Source organism: Polyodon spathula, chromosome 26 (genome assembly GCF_017654505.1).
Source record: "Polyodon spathula isolate WHYD16114869_AA chromosome 26, ASM1765450v1, whole genome shotgun sequence".
Lineage (NCBI taxonomy): Eukaryota > Metazoa > Chordata > Actinopteri > Acipenseriformes > Polyodontidae > Polyodon > Polyodon spathula.
In genome coordinates, this window is record NC_054559.1 from 3,204,054 (window position 1) to 3,223,089 (window position 19,036).

Sequence of the window (19,036 nt, forward strand, 5' to 3'; positions counted from 1 at the left end):
CATTAGAAATGTGTGTAGCAAAGGAGAAGCCATACTAATGGGGGATTTCAACTTCCCCCAAATAAAATGGGAAAACCCGGTGGGTAGCGCGAAGGATGAAATAGAAATGGTGGAAATGACAAATGACTGCTTCCTAACACAATTTGTGAAGGCACCCACTAGAGGGGAGGCATGCCTTGATTTAGTCTTTTCAAATAACGAAGATAGAATAACTAAAACAGAGGTCAGAGAACCACTGGCAAACTCAGACCACAACATGGTCTCATTTGAAGTGTTTTTTAAATCCTCAAAAGTAAAGACTAAAGCTAAGGTTTACAATTTTAGAAAAGCAAACTATGAAGGTATGAAACAGAGACTAACAGAAGTAGATTGGAGTAAAATAGAGAAAACACCCACAGAAGAAGGATGGTTGTTCTTCAAAAACGTAGTACTAGAGGCGCAAAACAATTATATCCCTAAAGTAGACAAATCTAAATGTAAAACTAAATTGCCAAAATGGTTTAATAGATCAATTAAAAAAAATATTCAGCGAAAAAAGGCACTTTACAGAGCATTAAAAAAGGACCAAAAAGAAAGTACACAGAAAGAGTACACAGAACTGCAAATGCAAGTCAAAAAGGAAGTTAGAAAGGCCAAGAGAGAAATAGAAATGAACATTGCTAAGGGAGCTAAAACCAATTCCAAAATGTTTTTCCAATATTACAACAGCAAGAGAACATTCAAAGAGGAGATTAAATGTTTAAGAGATACAAATGGCAAAATCGTAGAGGAAGAAAAAAAAAATAGCAAATATGTTAAATGATTACTTTTCACAAGTTTTTACAAAGGAAGATACTGACAACATGCCCCACATGTCATCCAGTTCCTATCCAGTTTTAAATAACTTTAGCATAACTGAGGCAGAAGTGTTAAAGGGACTAGGAGCTCTTAAAATAAACAAATCCCCTGGGCCGGATGAGATCCTCCCAGTAGTACTCAAAGAAATGAAAGAAATAATTTACAAACCGCTAACCAAGATCATGCAGCAGTCTCTTGACACAGGGGTGGTACCGACAGACTGGAAAATTGCAAACGTAATACCGATCCACAAAAAGGGAAACAAAACTGAACCAGGTAACTACAGACCAGTAAGCCTGACTTCTATTATATGCAAACTTATGGAAACTATAATAAGAGCCAAAATGGAAAATTACCTATATGGTAACAGGGTCCTGGGAGACAGTCAACATGGTTTTAGGAAAGGGAGATCGTGCCTAACTAACTTGCTTGATTTTTTTGAGGATGCAACATCGATAATGGATAATTGCAAAGCATATGACATGGTTTATTTAGATTTCCAGAAAGCTTTTGACAAAGTCCCGCACAAAAGATTAATTCTCAAACTGAACGCAGTTGGGATTCAAGGAAACACATGTACATGGATTAGGGAGTGGTTAACATGTAGAAAACAGAAAGTACTGATTAGAGGAAAAACCTCAGAATGGAGTGTGGTAACCAGCGGTGTACCACAGGGATCAGTATTAGGTCCTCTGCTATTCCTAATCTACATTAATGATTTAGATTCTGGTATAGTAAGCAAACTTGTTAAATTTGCAGACGACACAAAAGTAGGAGGAGTGGCAAACACTGTTGCAGCAGCAAAGGTCATTCAAAATGATCTAGACAAGATTCAGAACTGGGCAGACACATGGCAAATGACATTTAATAGAGAAAAGTGTAAGGTACTGCACGCAGGAAATAAAAATGTACATTATAAATATCATATGGGAGATATTGAAATTGGAGAAGGAATCTATGAAAAAGACCTAGGAGTTTTTGTTGACTCAGAAATGTCTTCATCTAGGCAATGTGGGGAAGCTATAAAAAAGGCTAACAAGATACTCGGATACATTGTGAAAAGTGTTGAATTTAAATCAAGGGAAGTAATGTTAAAACTGTACAATGCACTTGTAAGACCTCATCTTGAATATTGTGTGCAGTTCTGGTCACCTCGCTATAAAAAAGATATTGCTGCTCTAGAAAGAGTGCAAAGAAGAGCGACCAGAATTATTCCGGGCTTAAAAGGCATGTCATATGCAGACAGGCTAAAAGAATTGAATCTGTTCAGTCTTGAACAAAGAAGACTACGTGGCGACCTAATTCAAGCATTCAAAATTCTAAAAGGTATTGACAGTGTCGACCCAAGGGACTTTTTCAGCCTGAAAAAAGAAACAAGGACCAGGGGTCACAAATGGAGTTTAGAAAAAGGGGCATTCAGAACAGAAAATAGGAGACACTTTTTTACACAGAGAATTGTGAGGGTCTGGAATCAACTCCCCAGTAATGTTGTTGAAGCTGACACCCTGGGATCCTTCAAGAAGCTGCTTGATGAGATTCTGGGATCAATAAGCTACTAACAACCAAACGAGCAAGATGGGCCGAATGGCCTCCTCTCGTTTGTAAACTTTCTTATGTTCTTATGTTCTTAAGTAGAAGGTGTATGGCACCACCAAGACCCTGCCTACATCAGGCCGTCCCTCCAAACTGGATGACCGGGCAGGAAGGAGAGTGATGAGAGAGGCTACCAAGAGGCCAATGGCAACTTTGCAAGAGCTACAGGCTTTTATGGCCAAGACTGGTCAAAGTATGCATGTGACAACAATATCCCAAGCACTCCACAAATCTGGCCTGTATGGTAGGGGAGTAAGAAGGAAGCCATTACTCAGGAAAGCCCACCCTAAATCCTGTTTGAAGTATGCAAAAAAAAACCTCAGGTGATTCTGTAGCCATGTGGCAAAAAATTTTGTGGTCTGACAAAACTAAAATAGAACTTTCTGGCCTAAATGCACAGCATCATGTTATGGGGATGTTTCTCATCGGCAGGGACTGGGGCACTTGTCAGGATAGAAGGGAAAATGAATGGAGCAAAGTACAGAGAAGTCCTTGAGGAAAATCTGCTGCCCTCTGAAAGAAAGCTAAAACTGGGACAGAAGTTTACCTTTCAGCATGACAACAACTCAAAGCATACAACCAAAGCTACACCGGAGTGGCTAAGGAACAAAAAGGTAAACGTCCTTGAGTGGCCCAGTCAGAGCCCCGACCTAAATCCAATCGAAAATTTGTGGCATGACTTGAAGATTGCTATCCATCAACACTCCAAGGAACATGACAGAGCTTAAACAGTTTTGTAAAGAATGCTCAAATATTGCACGCACTTTAGCCTGAGAGGGAATGCTGCTTGTTACATTCACAAAAATCGCAGTACACAAAGCTGTAAAAACTTCTTACTTGCCTCGAACACACAGATATTCAACTGTGGTTTGTTTACAGTTCACTTGTTAAAAACATTTGTTACATAAACATTCAGTACTGAACAATGTGTATGTCAAACTGTTTTGTGAACAGTAAACATGATCACTTGGACAGCTGTTTCACCCCAGTTCCAGAAATGGTTTTGGCTGGCCTTACCTTTTCAGATGCTTGGCATGCATCAGGATTAGACAGCACGTCTCCAATAGCCACAAGGTGAGGCTTCAGTGTTTCCCCGGAGCTGCCTCTAATGACAGCAGCCAGAACCATGAGGTGTGCTGGAGAGGGTGATTTCAGGAGGCTGGTCAGGATCATTTTCAGAAAAACCTCTGGGTTGACAAATGTTCCAATCAGCTCAGCTGAGTTCAAACACTGGATCAAATAGAAAAAAAAAAAGCTTTTGATGATGCATTTTTGTCCCAATAAATATTAGACATAACTGTTACTACTTTTCAAATGTCTTTAAGAAATGAGGACCACATGTATTTTTATGTGCAGTGCAGACAATCTATGGGGTGTGGCTGCCTGATTCAACACAGAAAATCTGAAAATCGGCAGAATGTGTGACATTGCTTATGGTCCTAACTTATGGGAGACCCTGTATATTCATTTGAGAACATGTTTAAAAAATAATTGGGGCTCCTGAGCGGTGCATCCAGTAATGGCGCTCCACGTGGAGTGCAGGATGCGCCCTACAGCCTGGAGATCACAGGTTCGAATCCAGGCTATGTCATTGCCGACCATGACCGGGGGTTCCTAGCAGACAGCGCACAATTGGCCGAGCACCACTCGGGTAGGGAGGGCTTAGGTCGGCAGGCAATCCACGGTTCACAGCGCACCATCGACCCCTGTGTCTGATAGGGTTGTCTGCGGGTCTGCTGTGGAGCCATTCAGATCTGTGTTGTCCTCCGGCATTATAGGTCTGGTGGCTTCGCTGTGGATCCGCAGTGCAAAAAATAAAGGATTGGCAGGAACACCTTTCAGAGGGCATGTGTTTCAGCCTCTGTTTCCCGAGTCGCCGGGGGGTTGCAGCGGTGAACCGGGATAAAAAAAAAAAAAATAATAATTTGGCATTCCAAATTGGGAAGAAAACCAGGCTTAAAAAAACACTGTCGACGAACTAAATTTAAAAACAAAACAAAAAAAAACCCTACCCCCTAAAAATCCTAAAATAAACATATTCAAAGACAAATGTTTCTAGAAGTCCTTTTCATTTTGAACACTTCAAAAAAGACCTCTAGTCAATATGTTTGTCACTAAATTTTTGTTTATTTTTCTAAATTCTACTTTTCTAAAGTACTACTCAGTGTTTAATAGTTATGGATGACTTCAAAAACTTTGCTGGAGCATGTTTATATTGGCACCACAGCCAACCCACGTTCAACCAATAGACAAATGTTAATAGTCAGTCCATGGAGTCACAACCAGTCATTGGCCACTGGTGGCTGGGTCCTATTTACTACACTATATTGCAATCCTTTTTCTAAGGTGTATTTGATATTTGTATTGCGTAAGTCTAGATGCTGCTATTTTTACATCTGCTGTGTGCTTCTTTACAAATATCTTGCATAACACAGGAGAATGAATCAGTATCATGTTGAAAAGACAAAGGCGGTAACACAGCACCAGGAGAACAGACTTAAACATAATTAAAGCAGGAGGCAACAATAAATGATAAATGAAAGGAATGTCAGTGATCTCAAAACAACCTTGTGTGGATCCTCATGGAGTTCAGTTCAAGTGGTCAGCTGGTCTTTCAAACAATCAGACTCTTTGCATAACCCTAACAATGTGACTGGATAAACCCTTCTGGATATGGGATGTCATGCAGCCCTTGAACCTCTGCACTTGCACGATTAGAATGAGGGTATTGTCACAAGAGATTTGAAACATCCATTGAGGATGTAAATTCTAAATACAGCCTGCCCTTTATTGTCAGGAGCTACAGTTTATAAAGCCATGCCATTTGTGTTCTATATTCGAAATCTCTTAAAATCAAGGCAAACACAACTTTTTAACAGTGCAATTTTGAAACAAGGGGTAGAACTACTACCAACGTGTTGAATAGTTGAGGTAAAAAATAGTCAGAAACCAGAATAAAATCAAGCATTTGATAATGCTGGTGCTCTGTTTGTGAAAGTATTGTTTCATAACACTTGGATGACAAAGGAATTTTGTAACAGTTTTTGTGTTAAGAATGAATGCCTAGACTTACGTTTTTAACAACTTGCTGCTCTTCATCGGAGCAAGCCCTGTACAGCGTGTTGAGCAGGAGTTCCATGTGCTGTGTGATGTGCTCTTCTGCATGAAGCAGCAGAACGCTCAGGAGCTCAGAGGATTTGATCCTGTTTCCCACAACCCAGTCTGTTATATCTCGGCTGATGGCAGGAAGGATTTTAGACAAGTTCCTAAAAACCAGTTCTCGACATCCAAGCACAGGACGTTCCACTGAAGAGAATTGAAGAAAAAACACGTATTTTTAATGTACAGCAAACATGCAATAAGCTATGAAGACAATAGAACAGAATCAATTAGGTGGGGCCTTAATGGTTTCAAATCCTAAATCACAGCACAGAAACCTGGATCAGAGGACACTTCTTCACACAGAGTGGTGAGAGGTGGAATGGGTTACCTAGTCATGTTGCTGAAGGAGACTCTTCTTTACACAGAGAGTGATGAGAGGATGGAATGGGTTACCTAGTCATGTTGCTGAAGGAGACTCTTCTTTACACAGAGAGTGATGAGAGGATGGAATGGGTTACCTAGTCATGTTGCTGAAGGAGACTCTTCTTTACACAGCGATTGGCGAGGGGATGGAATGGACTACCTAGTTTTTTTTTTTTTTGCCAAAGGTTTACCCTGGTTTTCTCCCCAATTCTGCAATGCAATCCCCCGGCGATTCGGGGAACGGAGGCTGAAACACGCGTCTTCCGAAATGTGTTCCTGCCAATTCGTCATTTTCCGCACTGCGGATCCACAGCAAAGCCACGAGACCTATAGTGCCGGAGGACAACACAGATCTGAATGGCTCCACTGCTGACCCACAAACGCCCTATCAGCCACATGGGTCGCTGGTGCAAGGTGAACCATGGATTGCCCTGCTGACCTAAGCCCGGTGCTTGGCCAATTGTGCGATGCCCCCTAGGAACCCCCAGGCACTGTTGGCAATGACATATCCTGGATTTGAACCTGCGATCTCCAAGCTATAGGTAAAGCCACTCCCCCCCCGCACTGTTGCACACAGGATAGACAATGACATGGAGTAACACTAATGTCACAATATGATATGTATCTCTATATGCAGGTCATGATACGGTACACGCTCCTGATAGGCTGATTGCATGATGCAGAAAATAATCAAATGATGATTTTAATGACTGACTTTTTGTTAAGACAAGCATTAACCGAGATAGGCAGGGTACTGTATGTATACATACTACAAAATACACTTGCTCTTCATTCAATAAATATTTGGTGAACTACAATTAGCTATGTTTTGCTATTGGTCTTGTATCAGAGTACAAATGATACATACCTCTGTCAAGATAAATCATGTAAAGAAAGTATCATGCTTCATCCATACACCCCTAAAAATGACCCAGGTAAGGATTTAGAAATCTCAGTAGGGTCAGCCTTGGTTTTTGTGCTCTGTAATTTACCCACACAGAGTAACAGAAGGTGCTGTGTTTCTCTGAGCTCCTCACAGCTGTACAGCAAATGAAGATCAAATACATCCCAACAGAAAGTCAGAAGTGAAAGACCTGCCCTAAGGATCCAAGTAATTACGTACGTCGGCAAGAAAAGCTCTGTAATTTGTCTATTAATGACTGTGTTTAGCAGCCAGCATGAAGACTCGTTTATCAACTACAATGTCCTGTGGAAAGTTGGTGTTCAGTCAGCCTTGAGGTAAAATTAAAACTAGCATGTACAGGCTGCTGCTTGCAAGGTTTCAGTAGCAAGAACTTTTGGTTTCTAAGATGAAATAAAAAGCTAGAGATGAAAAGGTGCAGACTATGTAGTGGGGTAAGCTCTCTTTGGCACAATATCAGGCACATTTTTTGTTTGAACAGCCCTATGCTTAAACCAACCCAGGGGACAGGTATATTAGAGGGTGATGAAATGAGTCTTTCTGTTTAGTGCTCATGAAAGGTGGCGCTGGCTACAGTCACGGAGCAGGTTTCCCATGAGAGCACACCTCAATAATGACCTAAATACCTCCCACCTCTAGTGTGGGAGCTCGCTCAAGAAGAGCCTTCTAATTTGGTTTGGGTTGAGACCAACATATTCACTGCATAGACCTGAGCCACACTCAAAACCTTAAGACACGACAGGCAGGCAAGCTACATCAATGAAAGCATTACCAAACCCCCTGCAGTGTTTACAAGAAACATATTACTTCGCTGTATCCAGTTTGTTCATATCATAGCATTTATTTTTTCATCATAATCCCTATTGTTTTTATTTATTTATTTTTAAATCACACATTGTAGGTAAATGGCCAAAGAATTAATTTTTTTCCCCCCAACTTTTACTTAGGAATGTTCGTTAGGAATGTGTTTTTTTGTAAGTACTGCAGTGTAGCTGACCATGCTCCCTCGTGCAGCAGTGCTGTTAATGAAAATGAGTGGCATATAGTGGGGACAGAAAACCAGCATTGTTGCAGAACGAGTGTGATCTGGATACACTGCGAAGATAACTAGTTCTCTTCGCTAACGCTCCCGAGTAAATGTTGAGAAATATATTTCCCCAGTTGATTTCCCATGATGTCTGAATAAACATTTCAAATAACACTGTGATACAGACTGTGCAGGACAAAGTAATGGTAACTGCAGACTGTTTTTGCCTAGTTGGTCATAGCTGAACCCCTACTAGTCCACACCAAATAAACACCTCACCTTCTCCAGGGCCTTGAAATGAAAAACAAACCACTTCTAGGAGATGGGAGTTAATCCTGAGACTCTGGGATCAGTCAGTCAGCAGTGAAACTATCTGCCAATGACCTTTTAACAGCTCTTTCACTTCCTCTAGTCAAGAATATTTGTTGATTTGGGTTCATGTGTGGATTTAGAAACACAATCAAATTAAAAAGAAGGCTCCTATGAAAGTGAACCATACAATTGACACCCTAAAAGCACAAACAACTATGTTTACCACAGGTATGGATTAAAACCAACCACGTTTGAAATCTGCACTATCTTTGAACAAATATCCAATAGAACTGGTCTATACTTGCAGAAAATACAATACAGGGTTTTCAAATTCAATTCACATTTGGCAGTAAACTTCGAGCAGAAACACAAAGGAATAAGATCAAATGATGAAGAAAGGACAGAAGAAAAGAATCTGAAAATGAGCTGAAATGACCTGATGTAATTGTGTAATGAATTGTTCACAAAGGAATTATTCGCATAAACAATGATGGCATATAGCAAGAGCCAAAATCTGATCCATGTTTCTCAAACCAAAATGAGATTAAAAAAAGAGCTAAATGACACAGTTCTATAGTGGAGTACTCTCCACCAGATCTCTTTTACATTGTACTTTAAAACCCTGGGCCTTTTCTTCAAGTCTTATTTCCTAAATAACTTATTTCCACTCAAAATTTCCACTGAGACAGAGGACGAAATTTCCTACCTCCTATTGGATAGTGAGGGGGTGGCAAAGTCAAAAAGTCAAGCTTGTCCTTCAAGTCTTCTTCATTCTCTTGTTGCCATTGACAACCAATTTTCTTCCAGTAATTGCCAGCCAGAAGCCTAGGTGATAAAAGGAAACAATTTAAAACTGATACCAAACCAAGTCTCTCCTCCCCATTGAAATATTTTATTTTAAAACCTGAAATCTGGCAATAACTAAGAAATGCATGCCATGCTTTCAGATACTGATGCACTCACAAGTCACCTGTGAGGATGAAATTGTCCCACCTCTTCACAGCTTCTTTCCTTAACCAACCAGCTGCTTTCCCTATTGACTGCTTTCAGCCAGAAACATGCCAACCATAAGGAAGTGCAAGCGTACAGATTTACTGTAAAATGAACAACCTTCTTTAACCTAATGTAGTAACAGATCTTTTTTTTTTTTTTTTTAAATTGTGTTTTGTTAAAACATCCAGCCAATGGAGTGCAAAACATGTAAGGTTTCTATAATGATTAGCTCCCACCAAGCTTGAAATCCCCTGTGAAAGAAATATAGAGAAAATTTCTGTAATGATTAGCCCCACCAGGAATGAAGTACCCTGTGAAAGAGATAGTGGAGGCAGTCGTATGTGCGTTCATATGTCACACTACACACATTTTTATATCTAGAGAACTGGTGATCTGACTGTCATGAAATGTGGTAATACCATTACTTAGCATACATTAGAGAATATCAGATTCTGGAGATAAACAGGGGTGTCATTAAGTGGGAGATCTGCTTACCAAACTGTGATTAAACATGTCATTGGCAATTCTACACTACTCTCTAATCCTGCAGATATACTGTGTGTCATGGTCATCAATTTGTTCATCGTACTGATGGCTCTAAATTTGAATGTACAGCTGTGGCAGGGGAGGATGTTACTGCCATACATGTTTATTTTATATTACATTTACTGTGGATATTTTGTTTGATATGGGCTTTACCTTATTTCAGGTATTTCATCACTGAAGCTACTGAGGAGTAATGGAATTAGTTTATGAAAATAAGAATATCTGTCTCGTAGGTCCAAAAGCCATGCCCCCACTACATTTGTGACAGCTAGTCGCACCTGGAAGAAAAAAGATAAAGACAAATTTAGAACATTTTCAACTGCAAGCAAGCTTTTTATTCATTTATTTTAAAAGTTAGTGTACTTTTATAGCTAAATAAAATGTTATTTGCAGTACTTTATGTATATGCAGACTGCAGTTCTGGTAATGAATGCTTTACAGTGACTGTAGTTAACAAAATAATTCCATAACTTACCTGCTTTGCACTTCCATTAGCAACATTAGATTTAAATACACAGTTTTGAAAGAAACACGCTATACCAAACATGCACTGTATTCATTGTAAAACATGATATCTGATACTTTAGGTTAAAGGAAGCTCTCAGCATGATTTGGATTCTGATGAGAGACTGTTTTTTCAGGTTAAAAAACAACTATTTTCATTCTTATATTAAATCACTGCCTGTGTGCAGAAAGCAGGTAGTACTGAGCTTTATATATGTGTCATAGCGTTGCCTCTACCAAAGAGGCAGCTCATCATTTTCAAGTAAATTATATTTTATTACAAGTCCCCTAACACTACATGTATGCTATTTATATTGAAAAATCCACATTCATGTCAAACGGGATTGTATTCTTGTAGGTGTAGTTAGATTAAGCAGCTATATTTTACTAACTGCAAATACACTGGAAGAAATATGTAGCATTTTCTAATCCAACTTCACTGTGAAACTGAGTAGTATTGAGTGACAGACAGGTTTTTTCAATCTAACTGTATTTATTTCTTTTAGTTTAAAAGAAGCTTTTTGTAAGGTAATGTGTACTTTGAGAAACTGATTTTAGATGTAAAGTATTTGAATGAATTGTGCAGGCATTTGCAAACAGAGCATACAATAAAAAGTAAAAACATATTTTTTTCGCCATTTAACAATGAATTGTATTTGAATGTAACTGTGTGGTGCTGTCTTTCTGTGCTATTTGGCATTCAAGCCAAAGTTTTAAACATATGAGAAAAACAGCCGGAGCTTGCTATTGTTCCAGTGCTTCTGTAATTTCCTGTTCGCTGGAAAGGAAACGTGTGCCAACATGAGAGTAAACTAAAAGATCATGAAATGTGACAAACTGACATTTCTGGTGGTTAATTCTTTCAGAAAGGCATGTGCATATAAGCTAGATAAAAATGTAATAATTTCTTTATCAAAAAGTATGTACTACCCCCTAACCTTGCCTCTCCTCATTTTTTGGAAATTACTGCCATCTTTTATGCATATAGGCCATCATGTTTTGAAATGAAAATAACATGTTTCTTTCAAGACAGCACATTTGAGGTCTCTATCATGAGTGCATGGTGGGAGTTATTTTCTTAGTTACAATTGAAATAAAGTAAAACACTTTTGATGTTTCAGTAGTTTTTTTTTGTTTGTTTTTAAATGAATGGACATACATTTACCTGTGGTGAATTATCAAAAAGTCGTTGGGCTAAGTGTGAAAGCACATCATCCATGGACTTCCCATTACCATACTGCATCACTGTGCCTGTGGCTTGAATTACAGACACTCGCACCTTCGAATGCTGGTGCGATATGGTTTGCATCAGGGGCTTTATAAGCGAATCTGCTGACATGTGAAAATGTTCTGTAAAGAAAAATATATATGTGTCAAAAAATGACTTAAGTTACATCATTAAAAGGAACTAATTTCATAAATTTCAACAGCTAAATACAGTGCCTACAGAAAGTCTACATCCCCTTTCAAAATGTTCATCTTTTGTTGCCTTACAGCTTGGAATTAAATTGCATTAAAATAGTTTTTTTATTTATTTACACATCCTACCCCACAACTTCCAAATGAAAACAATATTCTAGAAATTTGTAGAAAATGTAATTAAAAATAAAAATTGAAATAGCTTGGTTGGATAAGTGTCCACCCTCCTTGTGGAAGAAAGCCCACTTGAATCTCGTTTGAAGAATGCAAAAAAAAAACACTCAGGAGATTCTGTAGCCATGTGGCAAAAAGTTTTATAGTCTGACGAAACTAAAATTGAACTTTTTGGCCTAAATGCAAAGCGTTATGTTTGGCGCAAACCCAACACAGCGAATCACCCAAAGAACACCATCCCTACTGTGAGGCATGGTGGTGGCAGCTTCAGGTTATGGGGATGTTTCTCATCGGCAGGGACTGGGGCACTTGTCAGGATAGAAGGAAAAATGAATGGAGCAAAGTACAGAGAAGTCCTTGAGAAAACCTGCTGCCCTCTGCAAGAAAGCTGAAACTGGTACGGAAGTTCACCTTTCAGAATGACAATGACCCAAAGCACACAGCCAAAGCTACACTGGAGTGGCTAAGTAACAAAAAGGTAAATGTCCTTGAGTGGCCCAGTCACTGCCCCAACCTAAATCCAACCGAAAATTTGTGCCATGACCTTAAGATTGCTGTCCATCAACACTCCAAGGAACTTGACAGAGCTTGAACAGTTTTGTAAAGAAGAATGGTCAAATATTGCCAAATCTAGGTGTGCAAAGTTGGCAGAGACCTATCCCAACAGACTCACAGCTGTAATTGCTGCCAAAGGTGCTTCCATCAAGTATTAACTCATGGGGGTGGAGACTTATCCAGCTATGATCTTTCAGTTTTGTATTTTTAATATATAATTTTTTTCTCAATAAAAACTTTTTCCTCTTAACAGTACGGAGTATGGTGTGTAGATAAGTAGAAAAAAATCCTCATTTAAATACATGAAACTCTGAGGCACTGACACAACAAAATATGAAAAAAGTTCAAGGGGGTGTAGATTTTCTATAGGCACTGTAGGTCTCAAATGTGAAATTTTGAAAGAAACACTATGTAACACTGTGTATTTTCATTTGAACACATATCTGGTACTACTTTAGGTAAAAGGAAGCTCTCAGTTTTTATGCCTCATTCTTGGGTTATCTGTTTGCACTTTACTTCCTGAGTCAACGCAGCAGTGTATTCTAGGCCATGTTACTGACTGAAAGCATGTCAGTCAATAAGGGAAGCAGCTGTTTGGTTATTGACAGGAAAGATGATAGTAAAGCAGTGGGGACAATTTCACCCTCCAGGTGACCAAGCAAGTGCAACTGAAGGAGGCTGTGTGGTCTAGTGGTTAAAGAAACAGGCTTCTAACCAGGAGATCCCTGGTTCAAATCCCAGCTCAGCCACTGACTCATTGTGTGACCCTGAGTAAGTCAGTTAACCTCCTTGTGCTCTGTCTTTCGGGTGAGACTTTGTTGTAAGTGACTCTGCAATTGATGCATAGTTCACACACCCTAGTCTCACCCTATAAAAATAAATATTATTATTATTAATTGTAGTACCAGATAACACAGCCAAACTCATGGCACAGACCGGTAGGGAATTCCAATTTTACAGGGGGTGAAATGAAACAAGTGCTGAAATCGCAAAACACCAAACTTTTCATTAAAAGACATTTATTTCTGGATGTTACTGTAAATTGGTTTAAACAACAAATATTGTGGAATTGTTATTACTGGATTTTGTGACATAAAAAATATCGAAAGGAACAGTGAGAAAGAAAACGATTCACACAGTGGTTTAACTTTGTTTACTGCAAGTATCTTTCATTTTACAATGTTGTGTGCTACACTTAAATTTTATTTTCTTAAAATAGTCAATACTACAATGTTATTTTAGCCAGTAAAGCTAAATGTGTTAAAAGAATTAACAATTACATTCCATGCTGATACAGAAACATTGATCTCAGTGTTTAAGGGCATTTTGGCCTTTCTGAAAGTTATAGATATACTTACTAGCATACTTTCGTAAATGTTCTCAACAAGAGATCCTTGCAGCGATTGAGTATTAAGTTATTTTAATTTACCGGTACAGAAAATAACAGCCATAAATAAATCAAACAGATTTAAAAGAGAAAAAAAAGAAAACTTGAACAAGCCTTGAGTTAGAGGAATAAATGTAAATAATTGAAAATCAGGGGTTTGTGTGTGCTCATTCCTTGTTGCCTTATGATCTGTATAAAAAAAGTTATTTACCAGGTAAACCGGAAGATTCTAGCAATATTAATGGATAGGTAAGAAAGCTATTCATGCTTACCCCTGTTGCTCAGGTAAAAAAAGGATTGATTGTAGAGCTAGACTGGTCAGGCAGTGCGAATGTAAAATTTGCATTTCCTGGTAATGGCTCAGATTTGGTAGTATTAAATAACTACCTGGCGCCCGAAGAACTATAGAGGATTAGGCCAAAAAACGGTCTGTTACAACTGGCTGAAATAACCAGGGATCCAAGAATACTGTTTACTTTTGAACAAAATACCATTTCCTTGAGAGTTAGTTCAGAATCAAGTTCAAACAAAAATAAAAAATAAACTGTAATTATACTAATTAAGAGAAAGGGAAAGTCACAGCAAGATGATCGGATAGCATCTCCTCGAATGACACTTTCAGGTTTAATTGTTTGTTTTACTACGCTAGTACTGGAATTTCCTTAACAGTTTCAAACCTGCCATGTTATTTTATGAATATTTTTCCATTTGAAATTTTATTTATTTATTTTATATATATTTATAATATTCTATTTATAACTGCTGTTATACTGTAGCTTAACCAGATTTTAAATATATTTTGACATATGGTATACAATATTTAACTTTATTAATAAAAATAAACATAAGAAACAGAGGTATAGGATCAAGAAAGATACCATTTCATATTAACCCATTTAATGTTACGAGGGTAGATGTTCGGATAAACTATATCTTTAAATAGTTCAAAATATGATTTCCTATCTGAAGATGCTAACTGCATAATGAGGGTTTCAGTACGTTACATGACTTGTTAAAACTGGAATGTAAGCGAATTACACGTTGCACATGAGTGAAATATTCAGTTAGGCACCTCACAAAGGGAGACTAGTAAAAGCCAGGACGTTTGTTTGCATAACGCCTCGACTCATGGCTATTATTGAAACCATGGCAACTGCCCTGGCTTTAGCCAGCACTACAAGCAGAATCAGGAAACAGATTGACATAAAATGCAAATCTGATCCGAATTAAAAATAACGATAAACAGTTCATCCAGACCCCGATTGTCTTTGCAATATACTGTACCAGCTAAGTTTCACATTGAAACTGACATCGTTTTACTTGATGGTGAGTGCGAGTGTGCATGTAGTGAATATAACGCCATACCTGGTATACACTTTGCATAATTTGCAGCGCACTTGCAGCTTTCCTTTTTCACATCAGGGAAAGGATCTACGATGGTCCTCTGAAGGATCCTGACCATGTCATCCAGATACGGAGCTAGCCTCTTTCCACACACTTCAACTGTGAGAGTCAAAACCTCCACCAACGCCAGCCTCAGCTCCTCTGCAGGCTCCACAATGTCCTGGCTGCCCAAGCGCTGGGCAACGGTTGCTATGAAGTAGGGCAAGGCCTCCTCGGGTTCAGGTGTATTTCTGATGAAGTCACTTATCATCTGAATCGCGGTCTCTCTGCACCTCTCCATCGGGTCTGACAGACACTTGAGAAGGGGCTTCAGCAGAATGGTAAACACCTCCTGCAGCACGAGGCTGGACAGTTTTTGATCCAGAGTTTCTTTCCGTATCGACTCCAGAGCCCTTTTCCTGATGCTTTTATTTTCATCATTCAAACAGTTTAAATGTCGGGCCACTGCTTGTACAATTTCAGCCGCAACACGTTTCTCACCAACCGCTACCGCAGCCATTGCTGGAGTTGTTATGGTAACCCAGCAGAGCTACGACAGACAGCAACCCACTGACGGCACTTCAATGCAATAAACTTTATCGGTTTACTCAAGCGTTTGCAAGTTGCTGTTTGTTGAAGGGGTGTGTTCTTATGGCAACAAGCACGTGTATTCTGCTTACAAACGCACATGATTTTAGAATTCATCTTTGTGTGACTCTTTTTTAAATAAATCCTAGTCCTTATCGTATTTATGTTGTTTCTGATAAGTTTCCATAAAAAAAAAAAAACACTGTTCTAAAGTATAGTGTGTGGTACAGTCTGAAATGTCTCAGTTTATTTAATAATTACGATATGCATATTATATAATAATCGCTAGAGTATTGCATTCAATATAAATATATTGTATAACATTTGATACACAGATGTTTGGTATTTTTGTTTTACACATAAAGCTCAGACACCATCACGAGTCTACAAGATGTTGGAAACGCTCAAGTCATTCTTAACGAATGCATTTTTTTCTGCATCATTGACAGCTGTTAGTTATTTCTGCATTCGTTTTAAAATTAAATGGTTTAATTTTAGCAAAACCAGATTTATATTTTAACAAAACTACTTTAAAAATAAAAACAAATCATTGTGATACATTTTCTAACATGATGATAACAACATTATACATTCGGTGATTAAAGTAATTGTAGCTAACACAATAGTTCCATGCGTTTTCTCTGCCATGCACATCCATTCATTATAATGTACAGTTTTGAAATAAATAAATGATTTAGCAAACGTGTCCACTAGGTTAAACATCTCTGTTTGTAAGCCATGTTACTATACCGTCTCACACCTTATGGTTCACCCAGAGGGTGAAATTGTACCCCCCCTTTACTAGCTAATTTCTTGTCAGTAACCAATTCGCTGTTTCCTGACAACCAGTAACATGGTTTGACCCATAAGACACTGCTGCTAGTAGACTTCCTGCGTGCCAAAGCTAGCAGACTGAGAACATATTTTATTAAAAATACGTATTTCTTCATCTAAGAAGTACCACCAAATTGAGAAGTATTCTTTGCTGACCAGATGCTGAGAGATTGATGCTTGCTTCTGTGTCTTCTAGAATTGATTACTGCGATGCCATATCATCTGGTACTGGTATTCATGTTATATCACACCTGTAATTTGTACAAAATGCTGCTGCTAGAGTTTTAACAGGGACTAAGAGAGAGCACATTACCCTAGTGCTAGCATATTTGCACCGGCTTTCTATCCGAGACATATATATATATATATATATATATATATATATATTGTAGCAATCTCGGTTCCCGCAGGCAGGCGCATCACACAGGGTTGAAGCAATCCACACACAAGTGGAGGGCAGGGTGGGCGCGAACCCGGGACCTCTCACACTAAAGCATAGCGCCGATACTGTTGTACAAAAGAGCCAGCTCCTTTGCAAGGAGCGTATAGGAGGCTTATGTCTCTGAATGTGAAAACAGTTGCAGCGGGCACGATGGCCTGGCTTCGCGGGCACGACTTTGAGGACCACTGTTCTAGAGAGAGCAAAGATTGCACACAAATCCTAGATTCCCCACTCATAACATAGTTATTTTTAGTGAACTTGTTTCATGACATGCCTGTTCTGATATTCCTCTGTCACCCTGTGTAAGGTGAACCTAACTTGCAATGCACTGGGCTGTGAGGCAGGCTTCCAGACTTCACTACCTGAGTGTGTTTAGTTTGGCTGCTAGTCCCACTGGCACAGCACAGTGGAAGTCATCCATCTTTAGGTGATTGTGCAGTGTTTGCATACATGCTCTGACAGAGTAACGAATGGCTACATGTCTGGGACCAGAAGCTTGTTTGTGTATTTGTTTTAATTGTAGCATGCTGATGTTCAAAGCTCCATTCATAAAAAAGAACTCTGTTGCACAAATTGTGCAAAACTGTACTTTTGTTTACATTCATTTGGACACATTTAAGGCCCAACTTGGTAACATTTAGAAATCAACTAGCTGCTAAGAACCAAACAAGCTTAGATGGGCCGAGCATCCTCTTCTTGTTCTTATCTTAACCTGATCTTGAAATGATTTCAACCTTATTGCTTTCTCAGACTCTCACTATAGTACACTTTGCTATGCTTTAGCAGAAGATTACACTGTGTAACAAAAAAAAAAAAAAAAATTGTTCCTGGGTAGTAAGTGTTATTTCCTAATTGCTTATGCCTCAAAAGTATAGAACATGCCTATTATTCTCCACAAACTTTGCTTTTGTGACCAGGACAGTGATATTTCAAAATATCACTATTTCCAATGGGAAAATGGGCAAATACGTGTCTTTTCGTTCACATAAAGTCAGAAAAAAAACAACATATGAATCCAAATTAACATGTATTTATACTAAAGTAATACAAAGATGACTACAAAAGATTTAGAAGTGAGTAGTTTTTTGAGATTTACAATTATACTGTAAATACATGGATTCATATGTTGTTTTTTTCTTACTTTATGTGAGCGAAAAGACACACATTTGCCCATTTTCCCATTGGAAATAGTGATATTTTTAAATATCACTGTCCTGGTCACAAAAGCAAAGTTTGTGGGGAATAATAGCCATTTTCTATACTTTTGAGGCATAAGCAATTAGGAAATAACACTTACTACCCAGGAACAAAAATTGTGTTACATAGTGTTATCAGAGTAGATAAGGGTTAAATCACCCAGCAGTTTGAAAAATATGATGGCAGCTAACAAAATAATTTCATTATCACAGAGTGTGTGTGGTCCAGTGGTTAAACAAAAGGGGGCTTGTAACCAGGAGGTTCTTGGTTCAAATCTGAGCTCAGCCACTGACTGCTTGTGTGACCCTGACTAAGTCATTTAATCTCCTTGTACTCTGTCTTTTGGGTAACTTGTAAATAATAATAACCATACTGGTTGTGCACTTCATTTGTTATATAGCTCTGCAAAAGTTTTAATGGAATATGGTGCTGTAAACTTGTTTTTTAGATTTTTAACCCATGATATGGGGTACCCCACTTGTTTACAAACCTTTTTAATATCAATGCTTTCAGTTAGGGTTGCTTAACCACCTGGAGGGTGACATTGCCCCCACCCCTTCAGTGGCTTCTTTCCTGTCAATAACCAATCCGCTGCTTGACTGACATGCTTTCAGCCAGTAACATTCTATGACCCAGAAGACCTGCTGAGTTAAAATGACACAGGAAGTGCAAGTATAACATATGTCCTGTGAACAAAGTAGACTAGATATCATGTTTTAAAATGAAAGCACGTGTTTACTATAAGACGATTCTTTCAAAACTACGCACATGAGACCTATGTAGGCAATGGAAGTGCAA

The 19,036-nt window shown here is 38.6% G+C and overlaps 1 protein-coding gene across 1 annotated transcript in view; it reads right to left on the reverse strand.

Moving 5' to 3' along the window:
* LOC121300935 (dynein assembly factor 5, axonemal-like) overlaps positions 1-15,727 on the reverse strand; it is a 76,300-nt gene extending 60,573 nt beyond the window's left edge. Inside the window, exons 1-6 of the mRNA XM_041229936.1 lie at positions 15,160-15,727; positions 11,425-11,609; positions 9,909-10,033; positions 8,923-9,041; positions 5,504-5,736; positions 3,448-3,660 (exon numbers count right to left, since the gene is read on the reverse strand). Of these exons, the coding sequence (XP_041085870.1) occupies positions 3,448-3,660; positions 5,504-5,736; positions 8,923-9,041; positions 9,909-10,033; positions 11,425-11,609; positions 15,160-15,697 (1,413 nt within the window). The 5' untranslated portion in view covers positions 15,698-15,727. The remainder of the gene's footprint in view (positions 1-3,447; positions 3,661-5,503; positions 5,737-8,922; positions 9,042-9,908; positions 10,034-11,424; positions 11,610-15,159) is intronic.
* Between the last annotated feature and the right edge of the window lie 3,309 nt (positions 15,728-19,036).